We start from the raw sequence: 27,324 nt of genomic DNA, 5'->3' as shown, positions 1-27,324 counted from the left end.
TTCGTGGAAAGTTTTGTTCTGGGGGACGTCGTTGGCAATAATCGTGGCGTTTATTGAATTTTGCTTGGATAATTGACAGTTTTGGGGCAGTGATTAGAGCGAAAGCGTATATCACAGGTCGTTGAGCAAAGTTAATAAATAAAAAGCGCAAACACCATCAAGGCTGATTTTTGTCAGTTGAGCGAAATAATACTTTGTCGCTTGTAATCAAATACTGTTTACTGTTTACCCGTAATGAAGTTGAGAAGTCGCAACGGTCGTCGTGTCGCCATTATCCCAGATATCAACTCGGACTGACAACTTGTAACTCAATATCGGAAAAAGCTGTCATTACTGACGATATTTCATCAGATAATGGCTTTACGAGAGATGATTTCTTTATTTAAGAGTCGGGGATACAATTTATTAACGTCCATAGCGAAATAAAATTCGCAAAACTCACTTTTAATGGATTTTAAATGAAAGCGAAACGATGAACCAATTTCGAAATTTTTTTAGAGGCGGTGCTCTCGCCAACAGAAATCATTAGATGGTTATTTAAGGACGAAATTTTTTTCACTCCCACAAGTTTTAATTACGGTCAACTTCTCGAAACACTAGAAAATTGGAGATTTCCAGATAATTCTGAATTATTGGAGAAGTTTATTTCAAGCCTTAAATGGCTTGATGAGAGGCATATTTCAACAGAATTGATATTTGTGTTTCATTAATTACTTTTCAATAAACAAACAATAATTAACAATTCAATTGCATCGACAGGCTTGGAAAATATTGTGATTTGTAACTTTTGTGTTTTTGAGTATATTTTTCAGTTGCAGAACTCACACATCCAGTTTTGGAAATAATTATGTCAAAAGCAAATTCTGCTCCAATAAAATAAATATTTTTATTGATTCGGTAGTGTTATGTCTACAGCTAACGCAATTAAGTAATTCCGTTACTATAACTGAATTATTTCGTCTCAGGTGACGCAAAAAGAACGGAACAGTCTAAAGCAATAAAATTAATTACGCCGTTATGAAATATAAGTTTACTAAATTCTGCTCGTATTTGCGATAAAATGGATAACGTGTACGCACATATTTTATTTACATTTTGTGATAGTGGTGCAGAATTATTCTCTAATTAACTCGACAAAATTGGGAAAAACGAGGGCGAATCTCGATTCGTTTCCAGGTGAGCTGTCCGAGCAGTCCTATCACCAGTTCAGAAATCAATTCAGGCCAGACTAAGCCACGTTGGGTTTATTGATGTCCTCGCATTTATCTAGCCGGCCCTCGCATTCAAACGGACACCTGAAACGGCTCCTCCACCTGAAATTAATTTCAGACGCGAAAATGCTGTCTTTGTCTGGGTATATTTAGCGAGGGAGTGCAGTGACATCATCAAGCTTCACATTGCAACTAAATTCAATTCTTAGATGGCTGAAAACAGTTTTCAGGTGCATTTTTAGGGGATCGATCCGCGCTTGGGGTGATTAAGCCTGTTGGTAGTTATAAGTTGGCTTTATGCCTGTTTTAAAACGTGCGCGAGCTTTAGCAGTGTTCATCTTCAGTTTACGAGGGGTTGGTAATGGATTTGTAAGTACAGTCGGGGAGTTGGCGCTGCCACTCGATGGATTACTCGAATAATTTGTATTTAAATAAGTGGGACGTTTCAGGATTCAGTCAATTTCCGGCAGAACGAGCACACAGGATCAAAGAAGGGAAAATAAGACGAAGGGACGGAGCGTAAAGGCTAAGAACGGTTATCGCCGGAGGCAGAGAAATATGGAATGTGTTCGGGGGGTGATAACACTGTCCACTAGACCGATTCCGCTTTAAATAAAAGTGTGGTTGGAGGAATTCGCTTAACAAGTCAAACACCAAGTAATTTGGCCTGTCTTTATTTTAGGCGAGATTATCTGGAAGTTTGCGCCGAATTTTTAGCCTCCGAACTTAGATTGTGTTTTCTGCAAGCCTGATATGTCTCGAGTTTGGTAACTTTGTTTCAGGGTGAGATAAAGAGACGGGGAGTGAGAGCTTTCAGTATGCACTCACTAATAGCTTTCATTTTTGCTGCACGATAATTTGATTAGCACGAAGAGACTTTAAAATTGGCTTACAAAGAGGACGAGCAACGAAAAAAATGAGACTACCTTTCAAAGCGCGAATGTATTTTTGAACATCCGCCAGATGTGCAAGAACAACAATTCGAGGGGAAATTTTTTGCAGGTTTAAAGTTGCTCATCACCGAATTCATCTAAATATAGAAATTTATGAAAAATAATCAATATTTCAGTTGGTGTTTACAACACACAAAAACTTAATTTGCATTATTTTGACAGAAATTTAAAATCTTGCCCTGAAAGCGCAACGACTGAAAGTAAATAGTCTACTCTCCCGTATTTATAAAGTTCTATTTAGCACCTATTTATAGCCCGGCACTAATCTCCGACATACGTTTCGAATATTTACTCATCCAAAATAGCCCGGCGTCACGTGCGACATAACTCCGTTCGAATTTCAGTCGCCTGAAAGCGCATTTTCAGGCAAAGCAGTGCGTAACTCCGCATCTTTCAGTGCTGACAAAATGTGATTAGTGATAAGAAATGTGTCCCAACTGACCGGAATTTTGGCAAAAGCCCAACGATCCAAATATGGCCATTGCTTGAAGCCACTATGACGTACATCACTGCCACCCTTACGATAATCATTACGTTACGTTGCGCCCTTGCGGATTACGCCCACACGTACGTTAGGGAGAACACGAGCATTGTGACCTTGAAGCAGGGGTACCTGCAGGGCGTCGTCGTGGCGTTTCGCACCAATCGCAATTTGCCTCCTGTGGAACAGTACAAAGGGATTCCTTACGCGGTGCCCCCCGTGGGCGACCTCCGGTTTATGCCCCCGGGGAGCGCCCCCGGGTTCGGACGTGAGGTTAAATACGCGAATCGGTTCGGTCCAGTGTGTCCTCAAAAATTCCCAGATACGAGCAAGATGACCCCGGAGAGAAGGGCAGAGTTTTTGAGGTTGCAACAGTTTTTGGGGCACCAGAGCGAGGATTGCCTCTATTTGAACATCTACGCGCCGTATCGAGGTAAGAGAATATCGAGAACTTAAGTGTTATTAAGCGCGGCTTTAAATGAGGTATTTAACCTTTGAAATTTGGGAGGGATTCTCGGGAAAGTTTCGATGAAATAAATTTTGATTGATTGCGGCGATGATTATGCTTGTTCATATACTTTGAGGAATTTTCGGAGTTTCTTTGTCTGAGGTGAATCGAGTGGAAGACGAGTTGTTATCGAAACATTTTTTATAAAACGTCTAAAGATCCGGTGATGTGGCTGTAAACAAGACATCTTTAAGTAAGTGAAAAGCCGGTCCGGAATGTCACTCAAGTTTAAGCCTTAAACAAGGTTAAGCTTGATGGATCCTCGTCCACAGGGTCAACTTTAGGTCAACCAGCCCTAAGAAACAACACTCCCACTGGGAGCCCTTTTCTAATAAACGTTGAATTGTATCGACAAGCCCTCCATTTGACGTTTATAAACAATTCTTATCAGAAACCCCGGTTGTGGTGCAAACATCGATCCGTTGTAGCTCAGTCTCAAGATAATTGTGATTTTTAGCCGCAAACACCCGGAACAATGCCATTGTAGCGGCTAGTCACAATAAACTTGTTTACGAAAAACTAACAATTAGTCGCTCACAAAAGGGTTCACCGGCTAATTATTTTAACACATGTAACTGGAAAATAAGCCGTGCGTGGCTTTGTTCCGTATGGACAAAGCTCGGATTGTGTCCTGAAATTTGGCTGAAATGTGTGATTTATCTTACATCGGAGGGAATGTAAATGAAGCCAGTCTTGTTCTGAGGAGTCGTAAAGATACAAATGTTGTTAAGACGGTGACCCGTCTTGATTAGGCGATGATTAAATGGCCTGAGGTCGCAACTGTGCCCTCTTCACGCTCGGTAACCCCAAGACGCGAATTCCCCCTAGTTTCGTTTAATTTAAGCACATTACGAAACCAATAAAACCGACGCTTCTCTGTTTATTTAAAAAGTAATGCTTTGAAAATAAATGTAACCCAATATTTCAGTTTGTTTCCCTGCATTTTCATATGTGTTTGAAAACCGTTCCAAATAAATAAATATCCGCTAATTATTGATCTAATTCAAACCGTTGATTTATTTTAACTTTCAAGTCACTTGAAATTTTATATTGGGTGTCAGTTTTCAAGCCGATTGTGTGAATTCAAGAGTCGGTTTTTTATTCGTCAATCAATAGCTTTTCACGCTGACGTTTCACAATAGAAGAGGATTTTAATTACGCGAAATCACTTTGCGATTTTCCCAAAGGAGACACGACGAAAAATTTTTAATTTTTGTGGCGCATACTTTGAATTCGGCACGCACGACTCTGTCTTGAGATAATTCCAAAACTGAAATGAGTAAATGCAGTTTTCGGGACGGATCTCCGATAAATTAAACAAGATTTCAGTAAGCGTGAATTGAAATTAAACTGCGATTAGAGGGGTGGTTACCGTAAATTTACTTGGACTTTTTTCTCGTAAATCTAGTTAAAATAATTCATAAATAATGAAGGGGTCTTGAGTAGCTTATAAAACTGATCGCCTCGTCGCGGTGTTTCCCCTCTTGTTGCAATTTGTCCGTTTCTACAAACTTTACGAGTAAAAAAGTTCCCAAGCCGATTTAATCATCCCCACTGGTGACCTTTGGATTTTAAAGCCAACAGTTGGAAATCACTCCATTCTTTAAATAATAAATCAAAGAAACCGATCGACTGAGCAAATAGAGTGCCGGAGAGTGAGGCATTTCTTCGACGATACACTTTGTGTTTCAAATTAGTCGCGTCTTTAATTAGTATTTCGGGCCGATATGCAAATTCGCTAGCTTTTGAATAATAAAATAAACAAGTGAGTAAAAAAGTCGAGTCAATTAAGCGAATTTTTAATATGAAGATTGAGTCCGGAGATGCGAATTTACAATTACATTAAGTCTGGGACCTCTTATTTCTATTGTTTGCTCCTTCATCTAGAAAGTTTCATTCTTTGATTAATCTCGTCCGGATTTTTCCGTTTTGATGAATATTCAAGCGAGTCGAGCCAAGTTTCATCATTATTATAATTAACAATTAAAATCCGCGTTTGCGGCCGGTCGACTATTTTTCGCCGAACGAGAGTTTTTCTTTGAAGTTGGCATTCTTTTGATCCATAATGTATTATCGGTTTGTGTTTATACCATTTTTTGCAAAACAAGTTCCGTTTGGGCGACGCCTACGAGATACTTGGCTTGTCGCAAATTTTTGGTCATTTTTGCAAAATTCTGGGGTTGCGGGTGACGTAAAGTAAAACCAAATATGTATTGACATAACCAAAAAATAATTTGGAACAACAGTCACCACTTGGGATAGATAATTGACAGCACCAGAAACTACAAAAAAAAACTACGTTACGCTAAGTCGTACCATTTACTTTTCCTTTAAACAAAATTTGTCGAACAAAACAATAAGAGACAAATTTTATACTTTTTAAAATTAAAATGTTTTGTGAAAAATATACTAACTTCCATAAAGTAAATTAATCCAGATAGCACGAATTAAAATAAAATAGTTATAATAAAAACAATAATTTATTGTTTCAACAACTTTCTATAAGAATAATAATTCATTCTTTAAATTTTTTCGTATATCATGTCAAAAAGGTGTCTAGATTATAAAATAAGAAACTTTTTTTAGCAATAAATAATTGTTTTTTTTTGAAAATATTTATGGTTCTTTTTCAAACCTAAGACACTACCTTTTAGATGTGCTTACGTATTTTTTTATTTGCAATAGCTTCTTGTAGAGTTAAATTATTGGAATTTCATGGAAATTTAATTTCGATATTTCTACCTAATACGTTGTCTAAAAATAAAATTAGTTTTTAATTCAAAACATTGCACAGCACTATTAATTAATTACACATACATCAAATAGCAAAATTGCAATTTTTTCCTAAATAAATAAATTGAATACATTTTCATAGTAATATAAATTCAAAAATCTATTTAAAAAAATTGGCAATTTGTTTTGTTTATCCTATATAGAAAAATATTCTCTTTCACACAGATACGTTTTTGAATTATTTGGTAGCAAATTTAACATTGAATTTCTCTATACCTCCAAAGCATCGACTTTAATTTGATTATTCTGCGTTGCCACGATTTGTGCCCATTTATCAGAGGCGGCTTGAAGCCTACCTGAGCCAATGAACTCTCGTGCCAGGTTTTGTTTCCGCTATTTTTGGAGAGTCAAAGCGTGCTACGACACCCGAAAAGTTATAAATGGTGGGACTTACCCTGCGCCCCCTTATCTCAATGCACCAGTCGACTCTTGACCTTTCACCACTTTTATTTCCGATGACGCGGAAATTCTACTCAGCTGGCGCGAAGGTCACGCAGTTTTCTTGACAAGACGCCAGTTTTCACCTGAAGCCAAATTTATTCAAATTGGCAATTTGCGAAGTAAGCGGGATGCACCAACGGTTCGAATTTTCTACATTAATTTTAACTGGAAAAGCACAAAAACGCCCACAGTGATAGCTCGATATAACGCAAACTCTGGAGTATAAATATTTCATATTTTATGCTAAAGCAAAATAAAAGATTTATTTACTCTAGTCGTTATTTTTCTGTTGCTCCGAAAATGTACATATTTTTAAATTATTTATGGATTCGCTAACGAAACTGTTTCATTTCGGTTCCACTCTTTTTCAGCGACGATTTTAAATATTCATCCAACAGCAAAAGCAATTCGTGGAAATCGTTAAAAGAAAAAATTGCAAGATGCTCAGCTGACTTGAAGGACGCATTTGCAAGCGGCGCCAAATTCTGCGTAAAGCCTGCCAAAATAAGCCCACGTTCGCTTGGAAACGTCCACAAATGTAAAGGTATCCCAGGAATTTATATCCACAAAAAATGTTTTTTCCTCACTTTCTCTTAAAACACCTTACCACAAATTTTGGTTGGCCTCACAATCGAACAAAAACAAGAAATGTTTTTTTGTGACGCAAAAATATTTTCATCAAATTTTACTTCAATTACAATTGGGAAAATGTACAAGAAGAACACATCGAATACGAAAATAAGTGTAGAGAAATTTCAGAAATAAACTGAAAACAAAAACAAAAATTGTGTAGGTGAAACAAAGTTTATTTAATAAAATACGTCGGGGAAATACATACCAGGTGAATAAAAAGTATGGAACGAAGCGTTTTTCTCGTAAACTAACCACTTTACAAAAAAAAAAAAAATTAGTGTAGCGTAAAGTCCAATTAAAATATGACCATTTATCAAGAATAACATTTTTCGAAATTTCTTTTAGTTTTCGGGTTTTAGAAAAAAAAAATTTTAAATGGCAACCCACCATGATAATTTTTTTAATTAAAGATTATGATCTAAAAATGACCTTTAATTAAATAAAATTGTTTTTTAGCCAGTACTTTTTTTAAATTAATTGTTAAAGTTGCGTTCCGAGCTCATCACGAAGATTTTCCGAACTTAACCGAAGTGGTTGTTTCATGCTTTTCATCATGGGAGAGCGCTGATTTCTATGCAGGTGCTTTGGGGTGGTTTCGAATCAGTGGCGTAACTACCCACCCGCCAAAGCCCGCGGCCGCGGGGGGGCCCTTGGGATAAAAGGCCCTTTCCAAAATAGTAATAGTTTAAAAAAATTTAGAGCGAGTACATGAATTATTATAGGCCAATGCAATAAAAAATAAAAAACTGCAGAATTTTCTCTTCTTCGAGCGTATTCAGTGTCGAGCCAGGCGCGATACGCCAAGGTCGAACGCTGAGGAAGACAAAACATTTCGAGGAACTACAATCCTGGAAAGAAATTGTTTTGTGTTATAATTTATTTCAGTTCGCACCATATTATCAGCTGTTAATAATGCTATTTCCCGCGTCAATTTTATGTTCGAACAAGCACTTCTGATCGTGATGTAATCTGTGAAAACTACTTGTTTAAGATTTTAAGTAAGTCAGTAAGTCTTATCTTTTATACAGTTGCGGAATTAAAATTTCGGGCAGTATTTTTCTGTCACTTTAAAAAGTTCATTGACAATTATAAACTTTTTTGTCGGTGACGCAGTCAGTTTGAATTTTTCGCAAAACCAAAAATAGAGTTACTCTTTTCAATAAAGTAAGGGTGATAACATTCACTGAAAAAGGAATGTCGCAGAGACAGATTGCCGAAAAAAAATCATCATTTTGATCGGCTGCCTACCCGTTATTATGCCACAAATCATTGTTTTTGAAAATTTGTAAAAATGACATAAACATGACAAGAGTAAACATGTATTTTTATGACGTCAAAATTAATCTAAAATAATATGAAAAAAGCAAAAGCACTTAATGGTAGTGCTTAAAGAATACGAAAAGAACAAGAGAAGAAAAAGTTCGTCGTTTGGCATAACTTGTGAAAAATTTGTATATTCGTATTCATATTTGCAGAATTTTTAATACTAGAGACTACTGGAGACATAACTGCTCTTTTACTCTATTTAACTCTCGATCCGGAGAAGAGAGGGGCCCCACAGTCGTCTTTCGCGGGGGGCCCAAATTTTCTAGTTACGCCACTGTTTCGAATGGACTAAAATTAGAAGAAAATTATTTGTTTTTACATTTTTTGATCCATCCGGAACCACCCCAAAGCACCTGCACCAAAAACCGGGCTCTCCAACGACCAAAGTCATGAAACGACTCCCTCGTTCAAGTTCGGAAAATCTTCGTGATGGGCTCGGAACGCAACTTTAACAATTTATTAAAAAAAAAGTACTGACTAGAAAACAATTCTGTTTAATTAGAGGTCATTTTTAGATCATAATCTTTAATTAAAAAAATTACCATAGTGGGTTGCCATTAAAAAATTTTTTTTTCCAGAACTCGAAAACTAAAAAAAAATTCGAAAAATGTTATTCTTGATAAATGGTCACATTTTAATTGGTCTTTACGCTACACTAATTTTTTTTTTCGTAAAGTGGTTAGTTTACGCTTCGTTCCATACTTTTTATTCACCTGGCATATGAAAAATACGTAAGCCATAAAGTTATGTTTTTGATGATCTTTATTTTAATATAAACGAGGAAAATACTTCCAATTTTTACGTCGTATACTGTATTTGATTAAAAAAAAAATTTTGCAAACGTATTTAATAAAAATTTTACACTAAAAATAATATGTTAGAGTCTGCCGAAAGATATCGTTTTACAACTTAATTCGGTATTTAACTTTTACTATTTTTTTTGAAAGCCTAACCGTAAACCAGACTTTTTTTTCAATGCTGGGCTAGGCCTGTTTTTTATATCCTTTTGTATGATGGTTACAGTTTTATGTTAGGTTGGTCATAAACTTATTAAAGAATCAAACCCATAAAAGATTGTAAGTAAACACGGTATATCTTTCGGCAGTTCTAATAAGAAGATTCTTGACGAGTTAACCGTATATACAGGCTGCGCCAGAACTCGCGCCCCAGAGAAAAATGCCATGTTAGGTGAGATACCAGGAATATGGAAAAAATCTTAAAAAAATTTTATCTATAAAAATTTCGAAGTTATGAGGATTTAAAGTTTGCACTTTGACTCTATTTATTTCTGTTGTAAAAATAATTTTCCAAGTTTTTTTGCTATAGGCTATTAAAAGAGGAAACAAGGAAGCTGCATCATAAATTGTAACTATGTTCAATGCTATTTACTTTTATTGGCAAAATTTTTGTCCCTTTACTAAATAATTGTAAAAAAAACATATACAAGATCATCAGTATCCTTCTATAGATATAAAAAAATGTCAAATATCAAAAAATAAATGTCAAATGTTTTTGACAGAGAATTTTTGAAACATTTTTTTCATGTTCCTGGTATCTTACGAGTACCTTACTTGAAAATTTTCTCTGGGGCGCGAGTTCTGGCTCAGCCTGTATAGGTTCTACGTTATATTCTAATGTTTGAAAAACATTTTTTTTAAGTATTTAGTAAAAAATTTTTGATAACGGTTTGAGTTTGGACAATTTTATTAAGATTATCTCACAGTCTCTCACCTCGTAAGATTTTGGTTATTATTGCAAAACTTCTAAAATTGGCGATTAAGTTTTTGGGAAGAATATTACTGTAACTAAAGTCCGTTTTTTTTATTTATGCCTGTGGATCAATTAATAATACGAAAGACATACCAGATAGCTATCTCTTTTCAACATTTGTAAACAGTCTTGTTGCTCTCTTGCTATGTATTTGCGTAGAGTCGGTGACGCTATTTATCTCACTTTAATAAATACGATTTAAGTAACGCAGAGCTAGTGACGTACGTCAAAAGTGTGTCTTACAGTCACGTGTAGGTCATTTATAATTTTATTTTTTGTGGAGAACACTGTTTTGAGACTAATATAATTTATACTCTTTAAATCATCATAACAATCGTAGGTACTTCAAGCCCTATATTAAAAATCTTAATGCCAGGAGAAGTTTTAATTTTTGAGTTTAGTACTAAAAGTCAGATGCTGTCACATGTCAAAAACAGACGGAGGTCATGTTATGTTCTAAATTTACACTAGCCTCACCAGCAAATAAAAAAATAGACTGTAGGAACATTACAATTTATATTTTCTTTGAGAAATGAGATGTGAGAGAGCTTCAAAGTCCAATTTCTTTCTATTTTATTTCTCCCCAATTTAGGTACCCTATTGTTAAAATGTTTTAATTTTTTCGGAGCAATTTTTGTTTTTACTTAGTTTTTTGTAATGTAAATATGAGAAATTTGTTCAGATGTGCAGGGATAGGCTGCCCTTTGCAATTTCATTCCTCTATCAATCCTGTTTCAAACTTATCCGTTTCTTGCATCCGGGTTATGATGTTTTACACTCTCGACACGGCAATTTCTCTCCGAGATTTGTTGGCCTTCCATCTAATCACTTCGAACAGGAGCCCCGAATCGTCTAAGTTTTCATTCTAGCCGAGGCAATCTCGCTAAGTGATCGTGTATTTCAGTGACAGGGCCGGCCGGGTTAGTTTAGGTCCGAGTGTCCCAGGTGTGTTGGGCCTTCTTGTTAATTTTTGTCGCGCGTTTTTGCTAATTTAAAATGTAAACTGAGTTATTAAGTGAAGTAATAAGGCATAGAGTCCGTGTTTGTAATATTCATGGGGCGGGATGTTGTGCGCAGCTAATACGAGTAGAAGCGCAGCCACTAGAGGCCTCTGCGAGCGTGACTAGGCCCGGAATGGCCCCCTTACCAGATAACAGCTGCCCTGGCCCCGGGGGGTGAGACCTTACGAGCTTTCTCCATGAACTGGACATTGTATATTATACAATCTCCCGGTTTACGACTCTAATTCCGGTTTCATACGTTGGGAAAAATTGCACACAAGCTCTGTCCCGCAACGCTTAACACCAAATCATTTCAATAAACACAAAACTGTTTTCTTTTTCGTTTAGAGTAAAGGTCGAAACAAGTTAATAAATCAGGACCGATGCGTCCTGCATAATTGAGTATTAAAGGTGGTTCGGGGCTGTGATATCCTTATATGCATAGTTCCAATGGAAGCCACGTAGCGCTGATGTTCGCCCGATAGTGTCTAAAGCTGCTTTATGAGACCGACGCTCAATTTACGGCCTCCTAGATGCAGAGAGGGCCGTCGAATACGTGAGTGAACTGCGGCCGTTTTGTCAATGTCGAGATTTTAACAGCTAGCAGGAGCTCTATTAGCTGAGAGGGCCACTTCACCTTAATGATGCTTGCTTTATACGAAAGCTAGATTTTTCTCAGTTATGTGAAATGAATAATTCGAATGAAATCTTTGAAATAGTTTGCTTTCAAATTTAATTATAAACAGCGGTTGCACATAATAATTTCTTAAAAGTTATTAAATTCTTGAAACAGAATAGAGAAGCGTTATAAAATCTAAATCTAGAAAAAACATAACACTGTAGAAAGTTTTGAATAAGAATAAGAAAACTGAAATTGATAAATATAAAAAAAATCTAAGTGATAAAATTGAGAAGCAAAAATTTAAGATAAAATTAATGTACTTTTACTTTTATCGAAAATCATAAACAATATTATAGATAGTTTAAAGTTATTATCATTATTGAATTTTTTTTATTCAGTAGAACTCCTCTTTAACGAGAACTTAAGGGACCAAGGTATTTGCTCGTTATAACCGATTTTCGCTATAAACATCATGGATAATAAAAGTTTTTACACATGTATTATTACACATGTATGTACTATGCAAATGATTTATTAAATACGAATATTAAAGAAGTTTAAAACAATATTAAAAAAAATCTGTAATTTTTGTTTATTTTTTGTAATGAAGCACTTTTATCTTATCAATTGTACAAGGCTATTGAAAAAAGACATCGTGGTTAGGTGGAAGCACCCAATAACAAAAAATTTCATCGCTAGAGAATCTCTAATTTTTTTACAAATTGTTCTGCTTTTTTTTACACGGTCTCACTTATGGGCACATTGGATTCACAATTCACTTTGAACCAAGTAAGAACGGTTATATCTATTTTAGCATATTGAGCGGTTTGTAACTTCTTCACTTTTGACGAAAATTCACCAGTTGTACTCGTGATCTTGTCCCTTTTCTTTAAAATTGTTGCCAATAGCTAAATTTTTCTCTTTGCAGATTAGGTACAGCTTGTTTTTTACTACTTTTAAACTCTTCTATTATTGATATTTTTTCTTTGATAGAAAATGTTTTTCTTTTCGAGGACGACATATTGATACAGAAAAAAAGTGTTCTCTGTTTGAAAAGTTATTCAAGACTGAGAAAGTGAGAAAAATAAGACCATTAGCAGTATTAGCACGCAAAAACAACATTATCAAAAAAACCTAGTACACAATACGTAATGGAGACTCCTAGGATTTTTATTTCTTTTAGAAACTCTCGTTACAACTGATCTGTTTCCGAAATTTCTCAGAATTTCTCGCTATTACCGATCTTGAACAAAACATATACGAGTATATCCACCACAATTTCAGAAAAATACTCGCTATAGAGGGAGAATTTTACATAGAGTAGTATACAAAACGGCAAGGGACCAGACGATTTACTCGTTAAAGCCGATTTTTCGTTATAACCGGGACTCGTTATAGAGGAGTTCTACTTGGAAGGGAAAAGTAATGTTACCTTTTATTGTGAGTTGCCTAAAACTAGGCACTATCAACATTCTCCAATTAATAATACGTACAATTTGTACAATTACATTGTGTCATCTGCTAGTGATATAGGTAGATATTTTTGCTGTTAGTATAAATAAATTTAAAGTTTTATGTAAAACTATTATTATTATTAAAGCTATTATTATTATTTGACCCGGCGGTTTAAAACTGCAGTCAGGCAAGATTCACCATTACAACACAAAAAATATAAGAAAACTGAAATTCATAAGGTTTGAATAAGAAAGGAGCAAAAATTGAGAATGCACGCTGAAGATGAGGAAACAGAAAAAGAAATCTGAGATGAGAATGATAAAACTGAGAAGCTGAAATATGTATAAGACAGAAAACCTACATAGAAATAGAAAAAACTATAAAATTTATTGGACAAAAACAACTGCTAAAACAAATAAATTCCATAATGTAAAAGTACGCAGAGAATCATAAAATTAAACTAGAAACTTTGAAAAGAAAACAAAAATACTAAAAATTAATGAAAAAAGCGGAATAAGGTAGATATGTTAATAACATTAGAAAATTTTTGACAAATTACACTACCTAACAATTTTTTTATTTTTAATGTGATTGATCTATTGATACGTTTTTATCAGGGTACATTAACATTCCTAATTACGAATTTGATAAAAAAAAATCTCATACTGATTTGAAGTTACAGGAAAATAGTTTAATAATTAAAATAATTAAATAGAAATTAATTAAATCGACGACGAAAGAAATTAATTTATTCACTAAACAAGAACAATGTTGAAAGATGTATAAGATTCTAACACAAATATGTTGTAGATGAGTTTTTTGCAAAAGCTGACTTTCTTTTGTAGGATGTTTTAACTTCCCTTATCAGGAACCAGCAGTAATCCCCCATCATAGCTGGATCCCATCTCCCTTGGTACCTCTTTTCCATCGTCAATATATCCTGGTGGAAACTTTCTCCTTGCTTGCCACTAACGGTACCCAAATTTGGGGGAAAAAAATTTAAATGAGAATGGAGAAAATGAATTTTAAGTGTTTCGTTTTTCGGCGATTTTGTCGAACAAACTTACATATGATATCTTAAAATGCCTAACTTTAAAATCTGACGTGCTATGGAATTTTCTTTATCATTTTTGAGTTTAGCACATAGAATAACTGTTTTCTTCTCAGTTATAAAATGCTTGTTGGCTAATGTTATTAATTGAAACTTTTTATAAATAGAAAGAGCTGATTAAATAAAAACACACAAAGAATAGGAAAATTAAAATGCGCAAGGTTTGAATAAAAAAGGGCAAAAGTTGGAAAAAAGAAAATATAAAATAAGAACTCTGAAAAATAAACAATTCAAAAACTAAAAAATTAATAAAAATGACACTTTTAAAATTTAATATAAAATGGATTTGATAGTTATTTTATTATTTTTGTAAAATGTGTAGAAAATTTTTGAATACTTATCAATTAAGACCTTCTACTAGAAATAGAAAAAACTGCTTAAATACGAACTCACAAAGAAAATAATACTAAAATACGCGAAAATTGAGAAGGAAAAGGTTGAAAATGAGGAATCAGAAAAAATGAAATTTTTAATGGTAAAACTGAGAAGCAAAAATAGAAAATAAGAAACTACATAAGAGCAGAAAAATGTTGATGTATATAAAAAATTATGAAACTTAAAAAAGGACTTTGAGGAAAGAACAAAAATATTAAAAGAGTATGAATATCCATGTAAAAGTTAAAACAAGTCATTTTGTTATTCTTGCTCACGAGCCACTTTGATCAATAGCTCATTTCCTCTAGCATCGGTAGTCTTAGCAATTCGATTACTGTAAATGTACAGACGACGAAATAAATCAAGGCTAAACAACAGCCCTCTGTTTGTTTCGCATTGTTCCATCGACAGAATGACACCCTGCATAATCGCCGCTATTTTTTCCCCAAGCAAAACGTTAAATTACCACTCGAATCCAATTCCTGGTCATGATTGTGATATTCAAGTGGTTGTATTTCGTAAACTTTGATTAAATCGACTCGTTTGCAGGCTTCAACTTACAATAATTGACGTGTAATCAGGGATTAGATGTGGTCAAAGGATATATGAAAAGTTCTGTTGCTCCTGCTTTAACTTGAATTAAAACGGTTGATTAAGCGGTTTAATTACGATCGAACGCAATTACCATCTGGGGTAGAGACGGATTTTGATTGCTTCTTCGGGCATTTTCGACGCCGATGGCTATTTTTAACGTTATAAAAGACGGCAAACAAGCACAGACAAACAAACATTGCAAATTGCAAATTGCAAATTGCAGTGAGGATCTCGGGAGTTATTGTCTGAATCGCAAACAAACCACTGTGGCGCATTTAACGAAATAAAAATTTTTGATGTGTGGTAGTTTTTCCATCAGCTGTAATGGACGGTATTTGGGGGCAAATACCGGAAACTCACAGTAATTAGTGGTATCAGGCCGTCGTGTCATTAATAATGCTTCTGGAAGTGAAACCTTGTCAAAAATGGTAGAGCAAATTGTGTTTATTGACTCAATGGGGTTAATTAAATGTCAACAATTAACATTATCTGCCTTGAGCACGGCGAATGCGAGCGTTTAGATGTTGATTCAGTTTAATTAAGTTGGTCGTTTTTTATGATTTCTCCACGAATATCGGTCACTAAGCAGTGAAGGGGTCAGTGAAGTGCCGGTGCAACGGCAGCCATTTCCTCGATCTTCGACTAATTGAAAATGGAGGCGAGCTCCTGGAATTCTCTCGCATTATCCCGGATTAAATCAGCGAGACACAATGGCGGAAATCATTTATATGTAATAAATATTCGGTTGCGATAATGGGATTGTGAGAGGACCCGTGTAAATTCGGTCCAGCTTTATGCCAGACTAATTGTTAAATCTAATAGATTGGGGGTGCAAATCAGATGAGTGGCTGTTCTATCACGAATTATTTACACTGGATGCGCAGCAGTTCGCCTCCGGTTGCGAAAATTGTACTATACAAAGACTTTAGACTTCCTTTGAGGGCGTCGAGTGTTATTTGTTTTACTCGAAATTAGCTTTGTGTTAATGTGTTTGGGTTATACTTTATATAGGAGAGGCGTTGTGGAAAACGACGGAAATTTATTCGATTTGCTGCGATCCAACGAGACGAAATATGCGATGCATGGCCTGATTACGCACACTACACTTAGCGCCCAAATTAAGACAATGATTTGCACAGAATTAGATTTTGGACGAAAAATGGTATCGAATGTTTGCTTCAGTTTCTGCGATTCGACAAACTTACTTTAGAGAGGCGAGAAATCTAAATTTAAACGCATAGAGAATAATCTAAGATCAAATATAGCAATTAACTTAATAGCAAACATTTGGTTTCCACGATTTAGTTAACTAAATATATAAATACTGTGGTTCAGTGCGTTCTTTTACTTATTTATTTTAAAATGTCAACAGCATTTTGCATGTGATGCAAGTCTTTTTTTAAACTACTTTCAGTTAGCTTTTCTACCAAAAGGCTGAACGACTACACACAAAAAGAATAATTAAATTGACAGTTAGAAAGTGTAAATTGCCAGACAGTAACTGGCAATTAGTAACTCCAAAAGTCATTGTTTGATTTTCGAATTTTTTTGACTAAATTAATAGAGAAACACATGGGATGAAATAACTACAGACTACTTTAAAATAAATAAAAAAAACTCTCACGGAAATTAAACAATAATTACAGAACAGCTGAATTATTTGCTTTAAAACATGTATAGATTTCACATAAACAGCTAGACACACCACATATGTGATGTTAGCAATGTTTTTTTTGATTTTTTGATTTTCTATTTCTATTTCTCACCCCCTAATTAAAAAGCGGTAATTTTATTTGGTATGATTTAAAATACCTAGGGCATTAAATACACGTCTTAGAAAACAACATATCCGAATATAGCAATTTTTTGCATAAAGTGGCCAAAACTCACCCCCTAAGTGTAAAATCTCTAAAAATTGATTACGAACTTTACATACACATCTCCATACATAATATATTCAAATCTGGTAAAATTTGTTGTAAAGTTACCAAAAATCACGCCTTAAATATGAAATATGAAAAACAGAATACGGCCATCATATACACGCCTCAAAAAACTACACTTCACAATTTGATGAATTTATTCTAAAAGGTAGAAAAAGTCACTCCCTGTGGGTGAAATCTGTACTCTTATTATCTGGCAATTGCTACCAACTATCTGGCAATTTTGTTGACAATTTTTGTGTGTGTGACTTTTTACCACTTTCGTAAAAAATAAATACTTCGAGTTGCGTAAAAATAAATTAAATTAAATTTTCCTCAACGTCGATGGAGACGACTTTTTTATTTAAAATTAAAAATTTCAATTACTCAAGACCTCTCAAGTTTTTTTATGTTTTTAATTTGAGTTAAGAGATGTTTTAATCTAGACATTTTTTACTCCATCATAAGAAATGAATAGAGTTTTAAAATATTGATTTTTTTATCTGAAATATCTGAATAGGTCATTTCTTAATTTTCTTAGACACATAGTAAATCTTGGTATCTAGTTTTATTTTCTCCACTAAATACAATTTTTTAAAAATCGACTTGGACCTTTTAATTTCTGATTCTTCATTTATTCTTCATCTATCTTCTCCAAGCAGAAATGTTTTTTCAGTAGTCATTTTTAAGCTTTTAAGTTGCAAAATCGACTTACAGGGCGTCACAAGTAAAATTTGCGTTCAAGTTTGGAAACAATGCTGAAACAGGTCAATTTTAACAAAAAAAATTAAATAGCAAGATGGCTCGAGTGACACATTTTGATGGTATTTTGTGCAATATCTACGTATTCCTTGAATTGAATTGTTTTTTTACAACCACTTCTGTTTCCACTTAAAAAATCGTTCAAAATTGAAAAAAAACGTGGTAGCATAGACAATGAAAGCAACTTCAAAATGACAAAATGATGTTACTCGACCCCTTCTGCTATTTAAATTCTTTGGCGGGATGGCTCTGGGCGTTAGAGGGATGTAAAATGACTTTAAAAGTTTGATAAAATTTGCTCCCACATAATCTGTTTCAGCATTTTTTGCAAACTTGGCTGAAATCGGAGATTTTAGAGGGACAGCCTGTATGTATATAATAATAGACAAAGTAATAAAGGGTTGAAGGCTCACTTTACCGAATGAAAAAGGCGCGTCTTGGCAAGCCATTGAAAATTCGTGATGAAGAAATCGCGTGCAAGAAATGCATTTTCAGCGAAATGATTAGTATGTGGCCCCACATTGAGTTTAAGCCAAGTCACATCTCCAAGAACCGCTTTTTGCTCAAATGTTGACAAAGCTCGGTTTTTGCCAAACTCGCTTCGTGTTTACTTAATATTTGAATAAGTTTTTTGTATGCTTTTACCTCGGCGGCCTCGGAATTGTAACCGAGCCACTTGTGAAAAGAATAGTTTTTCGATGTAAAAATCAGATTTAGACGCGAGTGGCGTTTGACAAATCGTCAACAATTTGTAAATCAGGCCGAGTTCGGATTAAGCATTCGCGAAAAGCTTGTTTCTGCAATATAATTTAAGAAGATTGTACGGTTTTAAATCGGCTTAATGTTTTGTAATTTTGAAGGCAAACTCGTCCGGACGTATGGAAAAAATTCGCGTTCACTTATTCATCCCTCACTGTCGAAAGTAATCACATTATATTTTGCGCGAAAAAACGGTTTTATTCCGGAGCCCCTGGAAGATTTTATTACGGAAATTATCATAATGCTATATACAAATTTCGGCGTGTCAAGAGCAAGCGATCGCGCTCAAAAGCTCCGTGCAGATGCGATACAAACTAATTTATTTAATCTGAAAAAGCTCAGTCTACCGTGTAAAAAGTGGAACGATATGCAAATATTTTCTTTGTAATATACCAAACTATGAGATATTAAGGTAACAAATTTACATGAGAATGGAATAAATTGACGGGCTGCTGTCGTGATGGATCGCTTGAATAGCCTAAATATGAATGGATTTTTATTCTCGAAACAAAGGCCACGAGAAGTGACACTTAATTACGGCTCTCGAAAGGTGCTTCATTTAATAAGAAAAGGGGTGGCGCGCCGTGGGGGCGCACGTAATCACCTTATATTAGAAATCATTCGTCAATTTTGACACTTTATGGCCGGGGCGAAGCGTCAAGTGTATTAAAATGCAATAACTCATCGTTGAGGAGATTACCAAACGTGTGTCCAATTTTTCGCGGAAAATAAAACCGACCTGATTGCTCCATTTACACAAATGTGGCATTCTCTCGTGCGGTTCTATTACGACAATGCTTTTTATAGTTCTCGTATGAAAACGGAAAGTGCTCGTGAGCCACTTGTTACAAACACAATAAGAAGCTCGCCTCCACTTAAAACGAGCCAAATCTCCGCTTATAAAGGCCAGAAGATTACATTGCAGCTTTACAAGTTTAAAGCTTTTAAATATATAGTTGCCCATCAATATTTTTTTCTCAATTGGTCCGATGATCTACACCAAGTTATTTAAAATGAATCGGGTTGTCGGGAACGCTGTTTGATAAATAGTTAAAAGAGGGACCTCGTTCCGGGCCCGGAATATTTTCCGATATTTATAAAACGACGTGACATTTTTAATGGATACGTCACCGCGGGTTACAATTTGGCCAAACGCGAAATATTTCATCGGTTTAATCAAACTTCGGTTACAACACCCGACACGGGACAAATCACAAACTTTCACCGGAATTTTCCGGACGCACCCACCTCGGAAAGAATCGAACCTTTCATTACATTTTAATTAATGTCGGGGGCTCTATTTGCATTATTAGATGGCTAATTTCTTTGAGGCTCCGCTTTATACTCCCGAGTTTAATTAAATACTCTAGTCACCTACAATTTTGCATTAAATTCAAATTAAGTTTTCATATCGGCGCTCTTGTCTTTAATTAAAACCAGTGATTTTTTTAATTTGAATTAAGCGCCCGATATTTGGTTAGAAACGGGGGCTAGTTTTGGTGGAATCCGGGAGCAGGAGCGCTCTAGCGGTCGGCAGCTGAAACTCGATTTTCAGGTTTCAGGAATCTTGCAAAAGGGCGTGGAAATCCTGTAATTCGTTTTGGGAAAGTCTCTTTGTTCTAAGATGGGTCTTTCTAATTTCAGGTAATTCCGGAAGTTACCGGAGGTATCCTGTCATGGTTTTTATTCACGGCGAGTCGTTTGAATGGAATTCCGGGAATCCGTACGACGGTAGCGTCTTAGCCGCGTATGGGAAAGTGATCGTGGTTACGCTCAACTATAGATTGGGGGTTTTAGGTAAGTTACGACGATGGTTTTATGCGAAAACAATGAGGGAGAGGGATGGTTTTCCCAAACTAATATCAGAAGAGTCGTATTCCATATAAATATCATCGTCGAGATATACATCATCTTTCAACGCAAAACTGAATTAGGACCCGAGAGATTTATCTGAGTTTCTTGTTCGAATCGATGGCTGAGGCTGGAGTTGTTTTAAGCATAAAGTATAGCTTTTTAGAAATTTATGAATGGAAACATTGAAAGAAGCTTTCAACATTGTGTCTCTTTTTAAACTTTTCCTGCTTGTGACAGCGCAAATCGCTATAAAATAGACACACAAAAACAAATCTTTACAAAATTCGAGATAATTAAACTTAGCGGTCATGACCGCTTTGATCGCCCGACCATACATTTTAAATTCTCTATTTTTAGTTCCTTTCTCGAATATTTCAAACAAATTACGTTTTCTTTGTTTTGCGTTTTGTTATGCAAAGTGCTGCCACTTTTTTCATTTATTTCTCAAGCCTAAACTTTCTTAAATGATACAAAATTGAAAATGGGGATATTTAGCTTCTTTGAAATGCGAAAACTGCGACTAAGTTTCCGCTTTGAGGGAAAATTGTGGCGCATATTTTAAAACATCAAACGAGAAACGTTAAAGTCTTTAACACACTATAAATAAGAAAGGTTCCAGCGGAAAGTAGTTTTATTTCATTACTAATAAGGAGCTTTATTACGCAAAAGAACTCAGCACCGAAGTAAATATATAAAACTTAAAATAAGTTTTTTTACCTCTTTTTCTACTTTTTACAACAATTTAAGCCGTGGATGATTTAATTTAAGTGTCGCTCATATATTAAAAGTGCTAATTGTGTTCGTATGAGATTTGAATGGGTTGGAAAGCCGAACTCTGGATTTATGTTAAAAATAGTTTGAGTTTTTTTCTTTATTATTCCACAAATTATGCACATTTCAAGAGCATCGGCTCATAAAAGAATCATAAGGACCAAACACTTGGCGATTGGGAACTGAATCGAATCTAACATTTCCTGATGCAAAAATAATAGAGCTTCAAGATGGTGCAATTCTGACATTAAGATGTCTTCATTGATTTTCTTTAAAAAGTGCAAGATCAATTTGCGCTCAAAACGAGATGATTATTATGGTAGAAGTCTTATTATCGTAGTGTTGATTTAATTCCTCATTGGGGAGGTATGTGGTAGATGAAGCTTGCAAAGTGCATACTTAGCCATAAAGGCCTTGAAATATAAATTTCCCTCAGCGGAAATCAAGACGGCGACCGGGCGAACACATTTACAACAACAAAGAAAATTCCGTCGCGAGTAAAAAGATGAAATCTCGCTTCGTATATATCGCGGCCATAAAAATGACAGGTTTTTGGCCGAATATTCCCACAATACCATTCGCACGCGATCCATATTATTCGACCCTGTGGGACTCCCGGCGTCGTTCCTCTCCCTCGACTTTTCCGATTTAATTTTCGTCGCGTAAATCATCCGATTGTTGGTGGTTTCTCTTTCAGGGTTTCTCAAAGTGGGCAGCGGAGACTACTTGAAGAGCAACTTTGGATTAGTGGATCAGATAGCAGCCCTGCTGTGGGTCAAGGAGAACATCGCTGAGTTTGGCGGCGATCCCGACACTGTTACGTTGTTCGGACACGGAACGGGCGCGGTCTGCGCCAACTTACTCATGCTCAGTCCGGTCATCCAGCAGGAACACAACAAAAGTAAGAAAAAGCACAAAAGTGCTGCTTCTCATATTTTCGCAGGATCCGGCGACGCCGAGATATACAAAAAATGGAAATGGAGATGCAAAGCGCCAGATCTCGATGCTCGAGCGATCGCCAGCAGGATTGGAACTAAAGTGAGAAAAACGCGTGTCTTCGGCACACAAAAACGAGATCCGCCGAGCAGGAAGTCAAAAAATTGCAGCAATTTAACTAAACCAACAACAAACATTATTTATGCTTTTGTGATACTTGATGGCAGGATGATTCCACTGTTACTGCAAAAACTTAAAATTACAATCTAAAAAGGCAAAAAACAATTTTAATATTTTTGCTTTAAAAAGAGAGCTTTTGTAGCAGGAATTATTGTCGAAATGAAAAAGATTCAATAAAACTTTAAATAGTAATTTTAATGTCCAGCACGACAAATTTTAATTTTTTTCTTAATTTTATTTTTTTTTTGAATCTGTTCTAGTAGAATAGTAACAGTTTAGCAGGAAAACATTACAAAGAGGTATTTGTACAATTTCCTGCCATTACAAGCAGTAAACCGCTTTTGATGGCCTGAAAGAAAATAAATGTTGAGCAAATTCGGATTGTTTGATTTACGAGCGATGTAGTTTTATAATGTCCGGGTGTATGTGGACCGCAGATAGGTTTGATGAGGTTATTAACGCAACCACCAAATTTAACATAAAACCTATTACTCCTGCTGTTTGGTTTGGGAGGCTGCGACCAACCAACACGCAAATATAAAGGACTTTGAAAAATGAAAGCATGCATAAAATTGAGTTTTATTTATTTAGTACTAGATTATGAATTTTTGTAAAACAGAGATAAAGCGATTAGTCGAGTCACAAATCAAATTTTGGAAAATATCAGCTATACGTTTCCTGACGCTCTGTTCACATGAAAAATCTCCCAAAGATCCAAAAATAAACGGCTATTGAATGACCGAACGTGATATATCGCAACATTAAAATAGAATTGTCCTCGAAATATGCACAGATAGGTAAAAAATGAAAAATGTTGTAATTTCCGGCCTCACGGGAAATGCACCAAAGAATTAAAATTTTCAGCTCTTTTTCAACGTGCGATTCTGATGGGGGGCTCAGCCTTGTCCGACTGGGCTTTAGTCAGTAAGCCCCTCCACGTGACTTTCCAAGTTGCCAATGCCCTCAATTGCCAATTCGGGAAAGACTTCGCCGACTGTCTCCGTCGACGGCGACTCGACGAGATTATGACAGCTGCTGAAGTCTCCTCTTCGTTCCAAACCGTTTTCGGACCGGTTGTCGACGCTGTGGTCCTCCCAAACGAACCCAAGGAGCTCATGACGACCTACAGTGATATTTTCCGAAGGTCTCACAAGTGGTTTTGCAAAAATTGTTAATAATTCAAGATTCCCTCAGGTTCGAGTTAATGTACGGCGTGACTGAGCTCGAGAGCATCCATCTTCTCCCAGCCGACGCTCTCAAACAAGGAATGCTGGAGAAAGATCGTGACCAGGCATTGAGGAGGTATCTGGAGTCGCGCTGCGAGATCAAGCCGGATTGGTGCGTGACACGCACTCTAGCTGAATACACACAACTGGATTTCATGGAAGATGAGAGCTTTGGGGGGTACAGAGACGAAGGGTTTGATAAGGCGTCAGCGGCGAGAGATGCCCTTTTGGACATTTTATCGGACGCGAGGACTGTGGCACCCATGGTGCAGATGGGGCAGTACCACTCGGCCCTCAACAGAGGGTCCTTTTTCTACGTCTTCACGCACAAAACCATGTCCAAGGAATATATCGTAAGATTTTCCGACATTACTGATTTTCAATCTGCGATAAATTTCACGACTTCGAGTAGAAAATTCCCCTTAAGAGCCGTACGTATTGGCTAAGGACGTTACCTGTCCCAGGTGTCGCATTATCATCCTTAAATGACTAGACGTAATCCATGCGCTTTACGATTCTAATAAAGACGGCGAGTTTAATGGTGCGGAAATTTATTTTTAAATTATTTTTCTCCGAGTTTTCAATTTTAATCGTATTTTACCTTAAAGTTATTTTTTGGACGACTCTCGTTTACAAACAACCTTTCTGTAAATAGCACTCGATGTGCTTCCTGTCGCACAATTAAGCCTCCAAAATATATAAATAGGCAGCTATTTTGATGTTTGTAGAGAGACAAGAGCTACACTGGGGAAGAGTTGCCATACGTGTTTGGAGTTCCTCTGGGGGGATCCAGGTTCCACTTCACGGATTATTACACCGAGAAAGAACGACTTTTCTCTGAAGTAATGATGACTTACTTTTCAAATTTTGCGTATACGGGGTGAGTAATTATATTTTTACAAATAAAATTAATAATAAAAAACTGGTAGGGACCCAAAAATGCCTCGAAAGAACGAATATTACACTTTAAGTGTCAACGATTGGATTAATTTTGATGTAGATTGGCCACCATTTGACTCCGAACAACAACGGTACTTACAATTGGGTACTACTAAACATTTTTTTTCCTCGACGTAATCAAAAATTTTCAGGAATTCCTCCACACAGAATGAGCCACTACCGACACGACAAAATGAAATTTTGGAATGAGGCTGTTCCGGAACTCACCACAAACATTACGACTCCACTTTCAAAGAAACCCATGCAAATACCTCCAATTTTTCCTCCTCGCAAAACCCCTCCATGGATTCTCACACATCCTCCACGTAAAACAACATACATGGACAAATATGAGAATTTCCACAAACCCTATTATGGCGTTGTCAGAGTTACTGGTACCTCTCCACCTGACAACATACTAAATAACGTCGTGTATGGTACTGAAATCAAATCACCAAGTCCTGTCTCTGAACCAGAGAGTAAGGGAATTTCGACCACTGTCACTATAGCAATGTGTTCAATTTTTCTCCTTTCCAATCTTTGCCTTTTCGCGGTTTTGTACATAATGTGTTACCGGAAGCGTAAGCAAAACGGTCAAAAACCCGACGAGAATCCGACTGCTCCGGACGAAGAAACCGGAAGTAAGCTCATGGATGGGTGCAACTTGATGAAAATTGTCTCAAAATCAGAAAGGAGTGAAGATACTTATGAAGCAGTGAAATCTCACAGAAGTGGAGGGAGGTTCAAAGTATCTCGTCAAATGTCAAGTAGTACCATCGATGCCCATACCAAAGTACGCGATTGGATAACAAATGAAATTGTTTACAAGTACAGTCCTAGAATTTTGCGACGGCCGAGACAACCTCAAGACAAATCGCAAGAAAGTAAAATCCAAACTACTCCTCTAGATGATAAAAATTCGACTTTGGGGCGCAGCCCAACGCGCCCTGTGAGTCCGATACTGGCCGAGGAACCGCCCAAGACCCGCCCACCACTCGTAAAGTCGTCTAGTATTCCAGTGCAGAAAAGTCGGGTCGAAAAAGTGTCAGTTGCCATTGATGCCACGCCCTCGGGTCGTGGGCCAAGCGTTCTAGCCCAACAACCAATCGAATTAACCAAGTCTTTGGACCGGCCTAATTTTGACACGCCTCTTCGCCGGTCCTTAACTTTAGACGATTTCACGATGATTCAACCGAAGCAAGAGTTGAGGAAAAGTACCACTAGTATCAACTTGAAATTTCCTCAACCTGATTCAACTGTGGTACGAATCGAACACTCCCATTCAAAGTCTGACCCAGTGCAAGATTTTACTCCCCGTAAATTGCTGACATTTGATCCCAACTCCGACGTAAATGTAACTAGTCGAGACGAGGAAGTGAAGGTTCCATTGACTCCGGAAGAGTCCCTGATGACGATCAAGAAACGGAATTTTCCAAAAGTCCTCCCGGATTATCCTTCTCGGGACGCATTGGCTAAAAAGAGGCGTTCGATGCCCGTGTCACATCTGGTGTTTTCAGCAATTCCTGAATTGCCCCGGAAACCTGGAAAGTGCTTTGGTAAGTTACCCCCAGCTCCGCCTTTGAGGACTACATCGACTTTGAGTCGGAAAGCTCCTAATCAGACGCCAGTGTGCCAATCAGCTCCGATGCTAGCTCAAGAGCCGCCGTCTTCGCCCGAACCGGAAGTTGCTTGTAATAATTTGTACGTGGGTCCTTTGATCCCTAAGTTGCACAAGACTGAACTGAGTTCGTCCGAGAGTTCAAAGTTAAATACGCAGCCGATTTATGACAAGTTGCGAGTGGCTAGAGGGAGTGAAAAGACGACTAAAGGGATTGCTAAAACTATTATCACCACTGACCCGAATCAGCCGATTAAGAAGGTCGAACCTAAGGTTATTATCAAACCGACGATGGCGAGGAATGTCAGTGATCCCAAGAAGCACATACCGAGGGTCATGCTGCGAGAAGACGAGGAGAAGAAGCCGTCGTTGATCCCGACTCTTGTGAAAGGAAAAGAGTCCTCGAGCGAGGAGTCGACTCCTTCCGAGGAGTCAGACACCGGGACTGTGGTTAAGAGATTGTGACTTATTTTACAGTATTTAAGCAGTATTTAATGTGTTCGCGACTTTTGTATGTGCATAAAATAATAAGATTTGTAGACCGACTTGTGTGTTTTCTCATCAAACATCAGGTTGGAATTCAAAGCGATCGAAAGTATTCAAGAGGGAGGACAAGACCTCCGACTGATATCCCGAAAATAACATTTCCAACAGTCGCGTAAACGGTATGTACGTTGGTTTTCACGAGATTCGATCGTTTGATTTCCATACATATTGCTTTCTGATATAGGACTTTGCTACTGTTTGGGTCTGTTGAGGACAAAATGATTTTTTGGTGTAAAATCTATCGATTAAATTAAAATTTTAATGTTAAAAATGTTAAAATGTCGACATTGTGAAAAAGGGAAAAGTAGCAAATAAAATAAAAATCTCTCGTTGGCTATTTACGCTGGTTTTGTCATGAGTGTTTACCGTAGAAATTCGCATTCGCATTACCTGCCCTTTTACCTCGCTGATGCGATCAGAGCACTAATGGCCGAAAGGAAATCTAATTACCGAACGCCATTCACGCATATCTGCATGGACAGAAAGCAATTTTTGCGCTCTTGAACAAAAAATTGTGACCTTTTTTGAAGCTAGAAA

General features: G+C 36.5%; 1 protein-coding gene across 2 annotated transcripts; it reads left to right on the top strand.

Moving 5' to 3' along the window:
- The first annotated feature begins 2,489 nt into the window (after positions 1-2,489).
- LOC123013228 (neuroligin-3-like) lies at positions 2,490-26,786 on the top strand. Of its 2 annotated transcripts, XM_044411639.1 has the most exons (8): positions 2,490-3,078; positions 20,362-20,514; positions 22,040-22,243; positions 23,323-23,602; positions 23,653-24,037; positions 24,413-24,564; positions 24,614-24,729; positions 24,776-26,786. In XM_044411639.1, exons 1-8 carry the CDS (start codon positions 2,661-2,663, stop codon positions 26,704-26,706), a joined length of 3,639 nt encoding a protein of 1,212 aa, XP_044267574.1. In that variant the 5' UTR covers positions 2,490-2,660; the 3' UTR covers positions 26,707-26,786. The 2 variants fall into 2 exon arrangements, with proteins under 2 accessions (XP_044267574.1, XP_044267575.1); XM_044411640.1 differs by lacking the exon at positions 20,362-20,514.
- Positions 26,787-27,324: the final 538 nt, after the last annotated feature.

Source organism: Tribolium madens, unplaced genomic scaffold (genome assembly GCF_015345945.1).
Source record: "Tribolium madens isolate multiple individuals breed KSU strain unplaced genomic scaffold, Tmad_KSU_1.1 Scaffold_96;HRSCAF=242;Tcas5.2_LG5, whole genome shotgun sequence".
In the NCBI taxonomy this organism is placed as follows: Eukaryota; Metazoa; Arthropoda; class Insecta; order Coleoptera; family Tenebrionidae; genus Tribolium; species Tribolium madens.
This window is presented reverse-complemented; position numbering and strand designations above follow the sequence as displayed.

Coding starts and splice junctions, on each gene's coding strand:
- LOC123013228 (XM_044411639.1), top strand. CDS start 2,661: ATGACGTACATCACTGCCACCCTTACGATAATCATTACGTTACGTTGC. Junction 22,244..23,322: donor CCAGCAGGAACACAACAAAA/GTAAGAAAAAGC, acceptor TAAAATTTTCAG/CTCTTTTTCAACGTGCGATT. Junction 23,603..23,652: donor TACAGTGATATTTTCCGAAG/GTCTCACAAGTG, acceptor AGATTCCCTCAG/GTTCGAGTTAATGTACGGCG.